The 19,415-nt window shown below is 36.7% G+C and overlaps 1 protein-coding gene across 3 annotated transcripts in view; it reads right to left on the bottom strand.

Moving 5' to 3' along the window:
- Nucleotides 1–19,051, bottom strand: part of CYLD (cylindromatosis (turban tumor syndrome)) — a 66,241-nt gene extending 47,190 nt beyond the window's left edge. For 2 of the 3 annotated variants that reach the window (XM_011988642.1, XM_011988643.1), the window contains exons 1-4: nt 18,968–19,051; nt 11,572–12,198; nt 9,872–10,174; nt 7,257–7,362 (exon numbers count right to left, since the gene is read on the bottom strand). In XM_011988642.1, the coding sequence (XP_011844032.1) occupies nt 7,257–7,362; nt 9,872–10,174; nt 11,572–12,075 (913 nt within the window). In that variant the 5' untranslated portion in view covers nt 12,076–12,198; nt 18,968–19,051. Of the gene's footprint in view, nt 1–7,256; nt 7,363–9,871; nt 10,175–11,571; nt 12,226–18,967 lie in introns of all 3 variants that reach the window. The other variant, XM_011988644.1, reaches the window with a different exon arrangement.
- Between the last annotated feature and the right edge of the window lie 364 nt (nt 19,052–19,415).

Here is a 19,415-nt window from a genome sequence, read left to right on the forward strand (position 1 = left end):
CTTGGCGGGTACAACGTGCACTGCTCCAGTGATGGATGTGCTGAAGGCCCTGACCTCACCACAGTGCAATATAGCAGTATAGCACAATTACACCTGTACCCCACGAATATATACAATTTTTAAAATATCATTAAGAACAATGTGGTATTGAAACGTGGGGAGATACAACAGAAAGTCCAGAAATATACCAAACTACACACAGAAATTTAGTATGATGAAAGTGGCCTTTCAAACCAGTAAAGATGGACTTTTTAATAAATGATACTAAGACAACAGAGTATCTTCTACCTGTGGGCAAACATAAAAACTAAACTGGATTTGTATTTCACATCATATACCACATAAAACAGAAATGGGTAGAAAATACAGATAGATAGATAGATAGATAGATAGATAGATAGATAGATAGATAGATAGATAGATAGATAGATAGAGATATGTACTAAAACCACAGAGTACTAGAAGAAAACACAGGGAAATTCCCTTACAACCTTAGAGTAACTCAAAATCTAGAATCCATTAAAACAAAAAGAATACAACAGCATAAAAATTTTATAAATCCTGCATGGCAAAAAGCACCAAAGTGAAAAGACATCACACTAAGTGAAATGTACCAGATACAAAGGACAAATGTATGACACCACTAATATGAGATACCCAGAGTAGGCAAAGTCATAAGGACGGAGAGCAGAGAACAGAGATGACCAGAGGCTGGAGGGAGAGAGGAACCAGCAGGTATCTCTTGATAAGTATAGAGTTTCTATTTGGGATAGTGAAAAAGGATTCTGGAAATAGTGGTGATGGCTGCACAATTGTAAACATACGTAATGCCACTGAATTATACACTTAAAAATTGTTAAAATGGTACATCTTGTTATGTATATTTTACCACAATAAAAACGAATGAGGGTGACCAGATAAACAAGCAATTTTTTAAAAAGACAAATGAGGGTGGAGGAGTGGGCAACATTTGCACCTTGCATCACAAAAGAGTTTGCCACCCTAACACATGAAGAAATCAGTGAGAAAAAAGACCAATAACCTAACCCAATTTAAAAATGGGCAACAGATGCAAACAGTTCACAGAAAGAAAAATTACCCTTAATCATATGCAAAAATGTTCAACATCACTCATCAGAGAAATGCAAATTTCTATTTGCAAATATATTATATACACTGAAATATATTTTTTATCTATCAGATTGGAAAAAAAGTTAATAACACATTCTCATGGGAAAGCTATAAGTTACCCTTGTATGCTACTGGCAGGAACATAAATTGTTATATCCACGACTGAAGGCAATTAACAATATCTAGAAAAATACCAATGCATACACCCTTTCATCAAACAACTCCACTTCTGGGAATATATCCTCCAGATATGCTAGCACGTGTGGGAAACAGATACGTACAGGTTACAGTAACATTGTGTGGAGTATCAAAAAGTCAGAAACAACCCAAATATCCATTGATAGGAAACTGGTTAAATACATTATGGAATTTTTTTTCCATACAATGGAAAATTATACACTATAAAAAACAAGAACCTCTGTTTGCATGTATACAAAGAGTTCTAACATATAAAATTAAGAGAATAAAGCAAATGGCAGAAGAGCACATCTAGTACACTCCTTGAATTAAAAGGGAAGGGGAAATAAGAATATTTATATTGTATAGAGAAACACTGGAAAGATACATAAGAAATTCATAAAAACTGTGACTAGTGAGAAAGAAAGGATGGAGTAAGCAGACAACTGAGGCAGAGGGCATACAAATGGAAATGAGATATTTTACTGTACTTTTAAATTTTGATTTGAGATATATGAATGATTTCTTATTTAAATTGTTTTAATAATTTGATAGAGGTTTCTAATTCAAGGGTATATATGTATTAGTTAAAACCCAAATAAATCCATATGGTCATTATATGTATGACTTCTATCTGAAATGAAAAAGAAAACCCTAAATACTTATCTCTAGTTAATTAGATGCACACTGAAGTATTTAGGAGGAAGTGAACTGGTGTCTGCAGCTTAATGGGAAATGCACAAGAAAACGTGATGGATTAGTACGTGAATAGAGAGGTGGACAGATACATATAAAGCAAGTAAGATGTTGATTGTAGGATCTAGATGATATGCATAAGGATGCTTATGCAATATACAATTTTCAGTTTTTCTGTTTAAAATGTCATAACAAAATGTTAAAAGATGTTTTATTAAAATTCTCAAAATAGAGAACTCACGAATCAATAAATGAGCACCTCAACAGAAAAACAGGCAAAAAATACGTGTTTAATAGAAGACACAAATGTTGTATAAACATATAAAAGGCTGTTCGATCCTACTTGTAATCTGGGAACTACAAACTTTTAAACCACCTTGAGATACCATTTCTCAGCTGTCAGACTGACAAAAATTTTAATCAGTACCAAGTGTTGAAAAGGAGGAGGAAACAACCTAAAACCCAAGCGTCCATGAATATTTCAATGGGCACCAAACTGTGGGATAGTCACATAACGAAATATACTATGAAGCAGTGAGAGGGAACAAACTACTAACACCCAAAAGAATCTCAAAATACATTTTAAGTAAATGATGCAAGTAATTTAAAAATCAGTAAGATTTTAACTACATTAAGTTCAAAAGCAGGCTAAACTAAACAGTATATTGGTTATAGAGATATAATTAAGTTATTAAAAGCAAGGAAAAAATTAATGAGCAAAAATCAGAATAGTGGTCACCCTAGGGAGAGATTGCAGTTATAATGAAGACAAGATATTGCAGGTGGTTTTTAAGGTATTTCTAACGTCCTGTTTCTTAACCTAGATGGTCAGTTTCATGAGTGTTCATTATTATTCTTAATATATGTTGTTACATACACTTTTGCAAATACATTCCACAATACAAAGTTTCTTTTTTGAGATGGAGTCTCGCTGTCACCCAGGCTGGAGTGCAATGGCACGATCTCAGCACACTGCGACCTCCACCTCCCGGGTTCAAGCGATTCTCCTGCGTCAGCCTCCTGAGTAGCTGGCACTACAGGTGCACGCCACCATGCCTGGCTAATTTTTGTATTTTGAGTAGAGACGGGGGTTTCGCCATGTTGGCCAAACTGGTCTCGAACTCCTGAAGTCACGTGATCTGCCCACCTCGGCCTCCTGAAGTGCTGGGATTACAGGCGTAAGCCACTGCACCCGGCCAAAAGTTTCTTAAATATGAAAATGATCAGCACATTGCCCGTTTTTTTCCTTTTTTTTTTTTTGAGACATTGTCTCGCTCCGTTGCCCAGGCTGGAGTGCAGCGGCGCGATCTCAGCTCACTGCAAGCTCCGCCTCCTGGGTTCACACCATTCTCCTGCCTCCGCCTCCCGAGTAGCTGGGACTACAGGTGCACACTGCCCATTTTTTAAGGATTAAAAATGAATTATTATAATTATTATAATATTAACATAAACATTCAAATGAAATCGTTTAATATCTCAATTTTAACATGATCAAAACCAAGATCCTGACTTCCAACTCTCACTCCCCACCTCTGCCTGTTGTCTTTCCCACCTGGGTAAATTGCCCCTCCAGCCTACCAGTTGCTGAGTCCAAACCTTGGAATCATCTTTGATTCTGTTCTCTCTTATTCAAACCTTACACCCAACCCATCTGCAAATCTTGTTAGGGATCTTTACATTATATCCAAAATCCTTCACTTCTCACCATCCTCTTTATACCACCCCAATCCCAGCCACCACCGTCTCTCACATGGATAACTACAACAGTCTCCTTCCTGGTCTCCCTGTCTCTGTCCTCTGTCTAGTTTACTCTCAACAGGCAGCCGGAGAGATCATTTTAAAATGCAAATTAGGGTGAGTTGTCCTTTGTTCAAAACCCACCTATAGCTCCCCACCTCTGTCACTGTGAAAGCCAAGAATCCACACAACAGCCCACTTAGCGCTACCTGTTCCAGCTCCCACTGCGGCTCCTACCACTTTCTCCCTCACTCCATCTGCTACTACCACAGCCAACTCTTCACATTGCTCAAACTGGCCATGCTGGCTGTGGCCTTGGGCTCTCCCTTGGAATCCACATGGTCACTCCCAAACTTCCTTCATGTCAAGAGCTCATATGTCACCTATTTAGAAGGTTCATCAGAACTACCCTATATGAAATTGAAAAATCCTGCCTTACAACCCAGTGCTCCCTTCCCCCTCACCTTATCATTCTCCATCTTATTATCATGTAATTGATCACATACATTATATACTTACTGTCTCTACTCACTAGAATGAAAACTCCACACAAGAAGAATGTTTACCAGTTTTTCTTCCTACTATATCCCCAACATCTAGGTAAGCACTTAATAATATCTGAATGAAGGAAAGGCCTTTTATTAAACTCTTTTTTAAATGATAAGCACTTATTATAATAGTTAAAAGTATTTTAATTCATAAAATAATAAATTGTATTATCTCCATTAACAATCATGAAAAAGTAAATTAAATTTTGCCAAATAAAATATCAAGCACATATATGCTTTTTCCTGAATATACACCATTTGTTTCCGGAACCAAAAACAAAAATAGCTAGGAATTCCATTTGCAATAAATTAAAAATTGATTTTAAAAAAATCAAGTAAAGTATGTCACAATTTGATGAAGTAAAATTGAAATAACGCTATAGCTAGAATCCTATACCTCCAACTAAATTAATGTGCTCTTGCTGTAAAGCTAAAAACTAAAGCAGAAACCATACCCTAATGTGAAAAACAAGCATTGATTACTTGCCCCAGCAACAGGAGAATAGGAAGGGCAAACAGTGCAGGCTAAAAGGAACCTTAAGAATCATCTAGTATTAGTCCCTTCATTTTTACAACAAAAGAAACTAAGGACTTGAAATGACCTGAAAAAAAAAAAAAATTTAGTTTGCTTATTCAATTGTGATCCTTGCTATAGCAAAATTCAGCTTTTATAGAATTAGAGACAAAATATATCTCCATGGAAACAATATTCCCAAGTACATATGTGAGACTGAGAAGTATGGTTTTCTATGCAGGTCTTCACATCCTAAATATACAAATACGATTTGGGGTGGGGAGGTACTGAAAAGAGCACAGTTCTAATCAGACAGGTCTGGATTTAAATTCTGGCTCTACCATTTACTTTGATTTTGGTAATTTTTGTCCATCGGAGCCCCAGTTTTTTATCAGCAAGATGGGGATCATTAAGACCTATATTATAAGTTTGTTAGGAATGTAAAAAAGTATTAAGTCATCTAACTCAGGGCCTGGTACATTCCTGGCTACAGTCTGCCTGCAGGCCTTCTGACATTTTAATCAGAGTTGCATAATGCTCAGTGAGAATCACCATCTCTGACTGCCACTGTTGACTTTATTGCACTAGCCTATATCACAGAGAGCTCCACTAACAGCAGGGCAATGAAACTGTTGATGCTGTTATCAACAGAAATTGTCAATTACCTGACAACAGATGCTAGGTGCTACTTGTTTGAGGCAAAATAAAAGACTGCTTGATTTTTCTTCTAGATGTAAAGTTGAGCAATCTATTTCTTACTAGAGTCCTGATCCCTGATCAATCATGCCTTCTCAAAACCAAAAGGGATCTCGCAGGTCATCTAGCAAGAATATTCTCCACAGTACATTAGGTTAGATTAGATGACCAATTTCTGTGTAAAGCCTGCTAGTTTAAACCAAGCTCTCACTCAGGTAGTAGTTTATTACATTTTCTGATCCTTCTAATTACCAGGAAGTGTTTTTTCCCCCACTAAGAATGGACAGGTGATGAAAAAGTGAATGAAAACATATTAATGCCACCCTTATACTCATATACTTCTGGAAACAAAAATCTTAATTATTTTCATTTGAGGGTAACAAAGGATATCCTATTTAATAACAGTTCCATAATATAAAAGTCAAGTTCCAAAAATACACCTTGAAGCTTACATTTACATTCTCAACATATATATTAGAAAGTTTGTCTTATACAAAGACTTAAATCTAAGACCTGAAACCATAAATATTCTAGAGGATAACTGGAAAACTCCTTCTAGACACTGGCTTAGGCAAAGACTTCATGACCAAGAACCTGAAAGCAAATGCAACAAAAATGATAAATAGATGAGACTTAATTAAACTAAAAGGCTTCTGCACAGCAAAAGAAATAATCAGTAGAGTGGGAGAAAATCTTCACAATCTATACAAAGAACTAATATACAAAATCTACAAAGAACTCAAATCAGCAAGAAAAAAACAAACAATCCCATCAAAAAATGGGCTAAGGACATTAGCCCACTTTTAGACAATTATCAAAAGAAGATATACAAATAGCCAACAAGTATATGGGAAAATGCTCAGCATCACCAGTTATCAGGGAAATGCAAATCAAAACTACAGTGATACCACCTCACTCCTGTGGGAATGGCCATAATCAAAAAATCAAAAAATAATAGATGTTGGCATGGATGTGGTGAAAAGGGAACACTTTTACACTGTTGGTGGGAATATAAACTAGTACAACCACTACGGAAAACAGTGTGGAGATTCCTTAAAGATAAAAGTGGCTCTACCGTTTGATCCAGCAATCCCACTACTAGGAATCTACCCAGAGGGAAAAAAGTCATTATAAGAAAAAGATACTTGCACATGCACGTTTACAGCAGCACAATTTGCGATTGCAAAAATATGGAACCAGCCCAAATGCCTATCAATCAATGAGTTGATAAAGAAAATGTTGTACATATATATATATAAAAACATATATATATAGTACATACATACACACACACACACACACACACACACACACACACACACCCCCCATGGAATACTACTCAGCCATAAAAAAGAATGAAATAATGGCATTCGCAGCAACCTGGATGGAATTGGAGGCTATTATTCTAAGTGAAGTATAATAACTCAGGAATGGAAAACCAGATACTGTATGTTCTCACTTACATGTAGGAGCTAAGCTATGAGGATGCAAAGCTGTAAGAATCATACATTGGACTTTGGGGACTCAGGGGGAAAGAATGGGGGTGGCAAGGGGTAAAAGACTACACATCGTGTACAGTGTACACTTCTCGGGCGATGGGTGCACCAAAATCTCAGATATCACCACTAAAGAACTTATTCATGTAACCAAATACCACCTGTTCCCCAAAACTTAAAGAAATTAAAAAAAAAAAATGTTTAAAAAATTGTAAAAAAAGAAAGTCTGCCTTATAAATGTATAAAACAAAGAAAACATACCTGGGATGATATCATTGATGTGCAACAGAATTGTACTTTCAACACACGCAAAACTGCAAAGCTGCACTCCGTCGAATCTTCCATCCCAGTTGCCAATAGGGTTATCCTAGAAATTAAATAATAAACACTAAAATCCTCCTCAATGAAATGTAAATGTGAAAGTCTGTATTTTCCAAAAGAATCCTCCAAAATATTTTACATTGGTAAATGTTAACAATTTTACCTAAAAGAAAGAAAGAATACATTAGGAATAGTTGCCATAGTAATAAGGCTTTGCTTTTTTCGTTTGTTTGTTCATTTTTTTTCCTTAGGGAAATGAGATCCAAGAATAACCAAGTTATATAGTAAACCCCTAGATAAGCAAAGAATCAAAAGTGTTTTTTGTACTTTACTGAACAATACATACTAGTCTATGGAATAACACCCATTTGAGGTTTTAAAAGACAATGTTTTGCATAGAAAGATTCATTAATAATATATTATTTCACCCAGAAACATGCCTCTAATTAGCCCTAGGCTCTTCATATTCCCTGAGTACTTAAATATTGTCGATCTGAACTTCTGTATGCCTTTCTGTACATAAAAAGTCTATTTTCTAATTGTTCTTTTGTCATTTTATGCGCATACAGGAATCTTCTCCAAGATGGAGATGTTTATATTTAATTATTTGATATTCTAATATAGTGCCAACTAGCACTGTGCTGTTCAGGGAACTACATCAGTAGATGGGCCAGACAACTGCCCTGGGCACGAATGTGCATGGCATGCTAAAATGCCCCTGGCAATAGAAGATGAATAGAAGGAAAAGGAGATAAAGAAAGAAGTTCTGGCATTTGCTCTCAAGGACTATAATAGAAGTGTTTGGAATAAATGTCTACACAAGTCAACTACGGGACAGACGGAGGCAGGAAGAGAAGCTGGCAGGGCAAACCTCTAGGCAGCTTGCCCCAGGTAAACAAGCTGACCCCAGACTGCCATCTGAAAAAGGCAAGGCCTAAACCCTAAACAGCTTCTGCCAAGTTTGAGGCCCAAGGTAAAGAACCTGACACAAGGGGAGACCAACCCCGATGACTAGTGGCCCTGTTTCTCCAATCTTCCCTCCATGCAGGCCACAATTCTTGAAATAAAGACAGAATTACTCTTTAAAGAATATTGGTTAAAAGGAGTGCTTTATTGTCAGCTATCCTGAGAGGCATACATGTTTTACTCTGGTTCTAACTTTTCACATATTAAGAGTAAATGTTAACTAGTAACTAACCAATGAGTATCAAATAGAGTTTCCTAGAATTTTCAAGCACAGGAAACACTACACTAAAACAAACATTACCTTACTAACCAAAAGGTGTACCTGAATAGATAAAAACGACTAAAAGCATCCCCATGGTGAGTATAAGAGACTACTACTCACGTACCCTCCTAACTCATTCTAGTATTCAATAATTCCATATGAATTTCTTTCTTTATACATAACAAAGTCTTGCCAATATGTTCCATATATGATAAAAATGGTCTCGGCCTTTCTCTTCTTATTCTCTCAATGCCACAGGTATAAGTCAACCTGCCACACTGGAATGGATCCATTATTAACAAGTATGATTGTAAGGAAACATTAAAAATAAGTGACAGAAACAAAAGGTCAAAACTTGTATGATTCCACTCTTATGAGGAGCCTAGAACAGGCAAATTCACAGATACAGAAAGCAGAAGAAACTGTGGTTAGCAGAGGTTGGGGAAAGCGGGTAGTTACTGTTTAACAGGCACAGAGTTTCAGTTTGGGGATGATGACAAAGTTCTGGAGATGAGTAGAAGTGACAGTACAACAACGTGAATACACTTAATGCCACTGTATGCGCACTTAAAAATGCTTAAAAGGTAGATTTTGTTATGTATATTTTACCACAATTAAAAAAGGTTTTTAAAATGAATGAAATCCTGTGAGATATTCTAATTATCTATTCCTCAAAATCAATGTGGTTTTCCTCTACTCAGATATTTTCTATAAATGATTTTTATACTAATTATTAAAATATACTAATTATTAAAATGGTAATATTATAATAGTAATAATATACTATATTAGTATATAATAATAGTAATAATGTACTAATTATTAAAATAGTAAATATACTAATTATTAAAACCAGATCAGCCATTAAATTGTGTGGAATATCATAAAAAAACATAGATTACCCCAAAAAACTTTTTCAAAATAAAGAAAAATAGGACATCATGTAATATATGTGCATTTTGTTTTGTTTTGTTTTGTTTACTGGTCAGCTACAATAAGGCAAATTTAAAGATTGAGAACATTACTCCAGTTTATTCAAATGGGAAAAAAAAAAAACTAAATGTAATTCTACATCTAGACCCCTGTTCTATTTCAATGCTCCTTTAGCAAAGATAAATTAGAACATGCTCTTTAAAGTATTCCAAATTAGATCATGTTAAATATTCGAAGTGTTCAATTTGCAAGTAAATTGGTCCTAAAACTAATACATATATATATATAAACTACACATATATAATATATATGTGTATATATGTTTATGTATATATACAAATATATACAAACTAATACATATATCACAAAGATATTTAATCCAAAATTTTCTTACCATGTCCACACCAACAAAATATCCTAAGCTTTCTTTTCCTGGCAAAACATCACAGAATATAACTGTTCCAGATTCTATTGTTTCTCCAACCTTCAAAGAAACTCTGGAGTTTATTTCCAAAGGAGGAAGTTCGACCTGCATTGTGTCCACAGGACCTGCATAATCACTTTCCAACGCAGTGTCATCATCTTCTATGAGTTCTAGCTTGTCCAATGCAACAAACACGCCACAGTCTTCATCACACTGAAAAAGCTGTTTCCCTTGGTACACCCCGTCAGTGAAACCTTGGCCACGACCTTCTTCCTAGTTTTTAAGAGAGAGGGGAAAGAAATAGATATAGAAAGACTACTCATAGGGAAAGGGGTTCATTCTAGGGATTTCAGGAAAATCACTCTGGAAAAATTCTAAATGACACATATAATAAATAATATAATTATTAGCAGTTGCTGTTGGATTTAAGGTGTTTAAAAAAATAAGAAAGAAGTTGTATCTGATGCTGAAATATTATCTGATAATTTCAATTAATAACTCTATTATGAAAAAGCTAGGCTGAATTCCACGTTGTGATTCTAACATTAATTTGGTTATGAAAAGAAAATGTTACTTTAAAATAGCAGTAATGTTAGCTCCATTCATTAAGCACTTACTGCCAGCCACTGTGCTAAATCCTGTATCAATGTACCACAAAAATACTACAAGTCATGTACTATTAACACCACTGTACTGGTAAGCATGCAGAATGAGAGAAGTTAAGTAGCTTTGTTAAGTAACCTGGCAACCCAGCTAGTACATGGCTTAACTGGGATTCAAATTCCTAATTGTTTACAATCACTGCTTTAAAAAAAAATTAAATCAAGAAGCAAAGAAGACATGCAATTCTACTGGCAATGTCAAAATGTAACTGGCATTTCAGTTACTGTGAATGAATATTAACTTTGGAAACATATCACAGCATTCTTGGGTCTCCTTCCAGTAGAAATAAATTCCAAGGATGTTCACATATATTATCAGGGACAATCACAAGCAAGTTTAAATTTCTGCAACTTTTTTTCAAAAATTTTGTATCTAAATTGTTATTACTTAATAACATACATTAAGAAGAACTAAGAAACCTATAGATGATAATGCAAGGTAATTAACAACTTTTGATGTAACTATTTACAACTGGTAGTGTTAATGCTTAATATAGGCAATGTTAAAATTTCTAAAATATAAATGCCTGCAATAACCAGGTGAACCTCTTTGTATGTTCCTATCATAGCACATAGCTTTTTAAAACTTTCAACATCATCTTTACAGCATCGCAATTCATCATTAAAAAGTAAACAAAAAAATTAAATCAAGAAGCAAAGAAGGCATGCAATTCTATTTGCAAGAATGTCAAAATATAATTGACATTTAAGTTCTTGAGAATGAATATTAAGCTTAGAAACATATCACAGAGTTCTTGGGTCTCTTTCCAACAGATATAAACTCCAACGTGATTTTCACACATATTATCAGTGATAACTATAAGCAAGTTTTGGATTATGGATTTATCCATAACATGGATTCATCAGCAAGGATGATGAATATTAAAAATTACAGAAGACTCTTGGGAAAATATTTTTGTATTTAAAGGAGAAAAATACATATGTGCATACAAATACCCATAGACACACAAACACAAACACACTACTAAAATGGTTTATCAAACTTACCAGCAATTCAACTCCAAAGAATATTCCAGAGACTGTCCTCTCTGCTAACAGGGGTCCTCTGAAGCGCACAACTCCAGGAAATTTTTCTTCCCCAGATCTCAACTGTACTTTCACAGGGCAGCCCACGTCTATTTGGAGGCCTTTACTTAGTCTGTTTCTGTTTTTAAACAGGCTGAACCTCTCCTCACAATTGGTAATTGCCAAAAGTAACTCTGTGAACTTTTCATTTATCTCTGCAACATCCTTTTCATCAACAAAGAGAACTGCATGAGGTTGCTCTAGAATTTTTAATCCAATCTGATTTTTCTTGCCTTTTGCAGAAGGAATCCTCGAATGCCCCACAGAACGATCTTGAATATACTGTCCTATACTTCCCTTCGGTACTTTAAGGAGCTTTTGTGTTTGTTTGTCTGTAACGCTGCATTCTTGAAGAAGCAAATAAAAACTCCGCTCTTCCCAGTAGGGCGAAGTAACTTTTTCTTGGCTCCATAAGCCTGAACTCATTGTGATATTAACTTCAAAATACTAATTCAAAAAAAGGAAACTACTAATAACTTTGTCATAAAACCACAAAAAATAAATTCAGTGGCAGTCCCAAAGCATGTTTTCAGCAACGTGGTGTCCATGCTGTAAAAAGAAAGGAAATCTAAATGCCTGCTGAAGAAGCAAAAATAAACTTTAGACTTCATTCTACATGACTGAAAATTAAGACTGAAGACTTTTAAAATTTTCATTTGACCGGTAAACACATACACATAAATGAAATATTTTCAAAAAAACATCTAAAAGAGTTAAAGACATACAGTATATTACTTCTATCTACTGCAACTGTGCATATTTAATTAATGAAATCCAATTGTAAGGTACTTTCAAAGACAACACAATAATGTTTGCTTCCAAGACAATGAAATTTATAAAATCAGATTCTAGTAAAAACTTTTAAAGGTTACCCTTATATACACATTCTAATTTTTAAAAAATTTATTTTTATTGATTTATTTATTTTGAGACAGGATCTCACTTTTGTGGCCCATGCTGGACTGCAGTGGCACAATCATGGTTCACTGTGGCCTCGACCTCCCAGGTTCAAGTGATCCTCCTACCTCAGCCTCCCGAGTAGCTGGTACTATAGGCACGTATCACCACACCCAGCTAAGTTTTCTATTTTTTGTAGAGACAGGGTCTCACTATGTTGCCTAAGCTGGTCTTGAACTCCTGGGCTCAAGTAATCCTCCTGTCTTGGCCTCCCACTGCGCTGGGATTACAGTCGTAAGCCACCAGGCCTGGCCCATGTTCTGACACTAATAAACTTTTAAAAGTAGCATTTGGGGCTGGGCCCTGTGGCTCATGCCTATAAATGATAGCTATGATATGGCCATATTTTGATAATGGAACATTTTACCTCTGACTAAACTTCATTTCATATATTTTGTCTGAAGATGGGCAATGTTCATCACATTAATCATAATTATCATCTAATTTCTCAAATCGCAAATATCAGATATTATAATGTGACTATATTACAAATATTTTAAAAATCAATTTTGTAGCATCAAAACTTGTACCACAGAGCAAGAGAATATCATGATATAATTGCATTCTAATTTATTTCTATGATTTCTTTTTCAAATTTTCATTTATTTTATTTATTTATTTATTGAGACAGCATCTTGCTCTGTCACCCAGGCTTGAGTACAGTGGTGTGATGATAGCTCACTGCAGCTTCAAACTCCTGGGCTCAAGTGATCCTCCCGCCTTGGCCTTCCAAGGTTCTAGGATTACAGGCATGAGCAACTGCACCTGGTCCTCATTTAAAATTTTTACAAGAATAATCATCTTTCCAATGAAGTAGCCTTATTCTCAAACCTATTTTAACTGATGGTTAAAAAACTATACAATTTCATTAATTCAAACTGAGACTTGACTTCATTATTTTAATTACTTTTCTGCTGAAAACAATAGTTCCCCGGTATCCCTGTCATAAGAATGTGGCTATCTGGTTTCCAAATACAGTACTTATTTCATCCTTCCTTGAGATAGAGGTATCCATTTCCATTATTCTGGATAATGGCTGCAATTGATAGCACTATCATATTTATTTTATTCTAGCAATTCCGAAATAAATACTCCTAAAACTAAAGAACCAAATTTTAGATTTAATCACTTAATGATCAAACAACCTGGCAAATCTATACACAGAGGAGCGCTTCTTTTAGAAAGCACTGCTAGATAATGAAGTATTCCATAATGGTAACGTTTTTAAAAGTCTCTCCCTCTACAAGACAGCATGAGACATGTGGTTTAGCCAAGACAGGATACAGCTTAGGCACCCCCTTCAAACCAACCTGACTGAACTATCTGTGTAACACTCAGTGAGGGTAAAGGCAGAGGTAGCATGAAGTGGTTCTCTTTTTTTTCTTCTTCTTTGTGGTGTGTTTGTTTTCATTCCACTTGAGGGCACTGTCTACTTCAGCAAGAATGGTATCAATTCATATCTGCCACTTACATAAGACACCTGTGGAAACCTCTATCTTGACACCATATAAACAAAACTCCTTTTAAGGGCTGCCCAAACAGCTACCCAACCCCTCAGTTTGGTTCTATTCCTTTAAAGGACCAAACTGAACTGTTGGTTCTTTTTGACCAAAATGCTTTTAACACATCAACACTTTCCACAAGAAAATGTCCTTAGTTTCTTCTTGATCATTGATGTATCATTATGACTGTAAATTACTTTGCATAACTCTTGATCTGCAAGGCTGTTATTTTGTTAAAAGGCTGTACCTTATGCTTCCTGAGGTCACGAATGCTTTCTACAGATCTACTGTCTAGAGTTTTCCCTTGCAATCAGCCATTTTCTGTGGTTTCCTGCTGTATGCATTTGACTCCTTTTACGGCCTTGTTGCTTTTCAACTTACTGCTTCAAATCAGTTCTGAGAAGCCAGGTGGTGAAACATGTTTGTGTGTTTGAAAAACAAAGCAACAATCGTGAAAAGAGGTACGCATACATTCTGAAAGGGTCTTTCGGAGCAAAGCGCACATAAGCTTTACTGAATAGAGATTTTGGTCACTTCCAGAAGGTTATGATAGTCAAAAAGCAACATCCAAAACACTGAGCTGTGGTTTTGGTTCTCTTTAAAATGTATTCAGGTTTTTTGGACCAAAAGTTTTTTGAAAAGGGTCAAGCAATTCTATTTTGAAAAGAAATTCTTTTTTAAAATTCCTAAGATTAATGTCTTCAAATATTACAATCAGAAACTTCCTTGAATCTTAATTATTGCTTTATACCAACAGCTCCTACTCTATTGGTCCTCTAGCTTAACTATTAATGTCACAATTTAAAATAAAAATCATTAGTGCTAATAATCTATTATTAAGACAAAACTAAATTACTACATGTGCATTAGGACACTAGGTTAAATAAATTTGATTATAAGCTTGCTTTCTGAAATAATTTAAGGGAGGGAATCCACAGTAAAAATTGATGTAACTGCTAGGTTTATGAAAATGCTTTGGGTAATAAACAAGCTTTCAAGTACCATATTTTAAAGTGAACTCTACAAGGAGCAGTAACTTTTCCCCTAACTTTCATGAGAACAAGTGGAAATGAGCTTAGACTTAGTAACACGATGGGTCATGTCAGACAACTAGAACAGTCAAGCGCAAGTTATCAAATATTTCAAAAGCATTATCCAAAAATAAAGGATACAGCCTTTCCTCTTTCAGAAAGAATACATTAAGAACAGGTTTGAAACTATCTGATTAAAAATTGATTCTCTTCATTGTAACTGAAAGAGAAAGTTGAATGGGAAACTTCACAGCTCGAGCCTAGAGATATACAAGGCAATAAACTGAATGATCATTAATATTCTCAGCCAGGCGCGGTGACTCACGCCTGTAATCCCAACACTTTGGGAAGCCAAGGTGAGTGAACAGGTTGAGCCCAGGAGTTCAAGACCAACCTGTGCAACATAGTGAAACTTTATCTCTACAAAAAGTACAAAAGTTAGCATGTGCCTGTAGTCCCCAATACTTGTGAGGCTGAGGTGGGAGGATGGCTTGAGTCCTGGAGGGAAGGGCTGCAGTGAGCCATGATCCTACCACTGCACTTCAGCCTGGGTGAAAAAGCAAGACCCTGTCACGTACTCTCTCACATATACACACACACTCATATATATATACGTATGTATGTATATATATGTATGTATGTGTATATATATATACACACACTCATATATATGTGTGTGTGTGTATATATAGTACTCAAAATACCAGTATTACAATAAAAATATGCTAACATACATTTCTCCCCACTATAGAGGTGAATATAACGCCAACATTCTACTTTCACTGGGATGTGCACAATAGTTAAATAGTTAAAGTCTTAGGTACCCCAAGCAGTAAACACTGACTCAACACACTATGAAGGGAAAGATCTAAATCACATTGTAAATGAGTTATTTATCATCAAGAAGGTTGGTTTGTTAGTTTGGTATTTTTTATGCTTTCAGTACAGAGTTAGATAGTGAAAACTACATCATCTAGGCTAGGCACAGCGGCTCACTTCTGTAATTCCAGCACTTTGGAGGCTGAGGTGGGAGCATCCCTTAAGCCCTGGAGTTCAAGGCTTTAGTGAGCTGTGATAGCGCTACTGCACTCCAACCTGGGTGACAGAATGACAGCCTGTCCCAAAAGCAAGAAAAAAAAACCAAAGAAGATAAAATTAGCATGGTGTGGTGGTGTATGCCTGTGGGCCCCGCTACTCGGGAGGATGGGAGGATCGCTGGAGCCCAGGAGGTCCAGGCTGAAGTGAGCTATGATCACGTCACTGCACTCCAGCCTGGGTGACAGAGCAAGACCTTGTCTCAAAAAAAAAAAAAGGAAAGAACAACAACAACAACAAAAAACATCAATCCACATTCACTCAGCTTCTGCCTTTAAGTAAAGGCCTAGGGAACAGTAAGACAACGGAAGGAAAAAGAAGCACAGCTAAATTCAAAGTCACTGTAGGGCAGGTGGGGATGAGGGGTCAGTGTGAAGGGAGAAATGTTCATTTGTATTCTCTTATTACTTTGCAGGTTGAATCACTTTGAGTGAGTATATTACAAATGACTCATCTAAATACTGTCTTACTTCAGGCTGGATAACTGTGTGATTATGAATATCCTGCTAATAAATACTGAATGAAAATTACCAACGAGTTGAAACACAGTAATATGTTTAACCCTAAAGCCATGTTGAACACAAGGCCTTTCCTTTGGGGACACTGAAGAAGGAGAACAGTTCAGGTTCACATAGATTTGAAAACATTTCTGGTTATCTGAGCTTGTTGATGGTCTGGATTCTAAGTAAAGGGGAACTTACTTGTATTAAGATAAAGTCATTAAACCAAGATGAGGGTTGAAAGGCACAAATATTTATCAATTTTCCATGAAGGCAATGGAAAGATGATCAGGAAATAAGTTTTACATGAAAATGTTAAAGATTACAATTACCACATTCTGAAAGGCAACATATACTACAAATGAACATCAGTAGCTACAGAAAACTAACAATGGTTAACTTATCCAGAAGATACAGTGTCTTTCTGATTCTCAAGTTATCAGGTTATATTGTTCATAAGGATCTCACAAAGACAGATCCAATTCAAGAGCTTTTTGCATCTCTTGAGATATCCTGCTTGTTCTAAAAAGGAAGCTACCTAAATTAGAATAAAAATTACAATACTAAATTCTGCCCCTAATTACCAATGGCAAAGAGGTAGGAAGGTCAGCGTGGACACCAAAGAAGGAAGACATGTGGGCCTTTTCCCAAAAGCTTCTGGATAGCTAGAATGATTACTCTTTTAAAAAACAACACCTCTCACTAAAAGACAAAGTTGTTCTATTTCTAAACAGCTAAAGAATAGGGATACAGAGATTCCGTGGCCAGAAAAAAAGACTGAGTCCGTTTTAATTTTCCTCAATGACTAATTTGTGTCACAAGTACACAGTCCCTAATATAAGTGGGATTTATAAGGTTAAAAGAAAAGCAAAGCCTCTCACATCTGCATATTCCCGCGGGAACACGGAATACTGCTGCCTCTCTAGTGTTAAACCTAGCCACTCCACTGCCAAACTGTGAATTCCCCAAGTCCTTCATTTTTATATTATCCAGTGCCCACACGAGAGCCTGGCATATGCTAGGCACTGAATACGGAGAAATGAATGAAAGACTCAAGTGCCAACAGTGAAAACAAAATTGCATTTCCTCCTCCTGTTTAAGGGATTAAAACAAGAGAAAGAGAAAAGAAAAAGACTAAGGAATTGGGAACATTTCATGAATTTTGCCTAAAACTTCACTAATTCTCTGGATAAAATGAAATCATGCTAAACCACTTCATTGTTACACATATAAGAAACAAATACAGAAAATTTCACAATTACGAAACCAAGTTGTTTTGAGGTTTATTTGAAACTAGCTTCCTAGAGCCTCACTAGCATGTATCTACTTAGAAATTCTGTTCAACCAATGGAAAAAAAAAAACTAATTTAAGATCATAGTGTGAAAATCAGGAACAAAATACTAATAGTTCGATAAACAACGTAAGTATTCCTTTCTCTCTCCTTGTGCTGGAGACTTCCTTAAATCAAACAAAACCACAGTTTAGGTGTGCCAGACTACAAAAATTATTGCTGCTTAATGTTAGTTGTTGCTTTATACAACAAGTCTTATCTGCTTCTCACAAAAGTTACCACCCAAAGGAAGGTTTATTTGCAAGAATACTATACAATTTTGCAGCAGAATATTAGAGAATGTTCTGGGTGTTATCGACATCCAGAGTACATGAACTTCAATAAGAATTTCCAGCAAATCATTTTCTCCTAATACTGTTCTAGTTCAAATCCACCCACTACTCAGTGGGGAATGGCAGGCTAAATTCTTAAGGCCATTCAATCTACTTGGGGCATGAGGGGGTGTGTAGAAAGCCAACAATCAAATGAACACCCTCTCAAGGCCTGGGTGCTTCTCTGAGAGCCAATGATTGCAAAATGAACAATCCTATTAAGATCTCTAGCCCATATTCAAAAGCAAGGTAGGCATGCTCCTCAGCTGAGCTAAGGATACAACTTTCCAGGAAAAACTGGAGAAAAGAAAGTGGCGGGGATGATGGGGGCTGGGAGATTGCAAGGCCACAGGCTTGGTGGCTGGAAGATGACAACTATCCTAAAACATTCAAATGCCAAGGGGTGGAAAAGAAACGATGCCAAGTGCATGAATAACCGGCAGCTGACCCAGCTGAGTACCAAACTCAACACCATCTTCCTCAAGATTTCATGACTTCCCTTCCGCCCCCCTTCCGCCACCCCCCGCCCCACCATTGTTAACATGAAAGAAAAACATAAAGAAAGAATACCTGTCACAACAGGGCGCACCTTTCAACTAAGGAACTCCAGGTGGCTGTGTAGAACCATCCTCACCCTGGAAAGGGGGAAACTGAAAGAAAAAGCAGAACACGCCATTAACGAGGCCAGAACCCCGACTGCGATTTCTGGACGGGAGCCACCAACACCCGCAAAATCGATCGCTGCATACGCCCCGCGGCGCGGACGGTAGGAATCACAGCCCCGAGCTCCTGAGGCCAACCGTGGCCGTCGGGGCCCGCCAGCGGCCTGTGCCTCAGTCTCCCCATCTGTAAATGGGGTGGGGGGCGAGGAGGGGGACAGTGTCCCGCGCGACTCCCGCCCCAAGTCCTCTCTCCTCCGAGGGTCCCGACGGTGGAGACCCGGCACGCTCCCCGGACTCGGAGCCCTCCCGGGAAGCCTCGGGGGATGGGGAAGCCCCGGGGGTGGGGAAGCCCGGGC

The sequence above is a fragment of the Mandrillus leucophaeus genome, unplaced genomic scaffold, assembly GCF_000951045.1.
Source record: "Mandrillus leucophaeus isolate KB7577 unplaced genomic scaffold, Mleu.le_1.0 Scaffold333, whole genome shotgun sequence".
Taxonomy (NCBI): Eukaryota; Metazoa; Chordata; class Mammalia; order Primates; family Cercopithecidae; genus Mandrillus; species Mandrillus leucophaeus.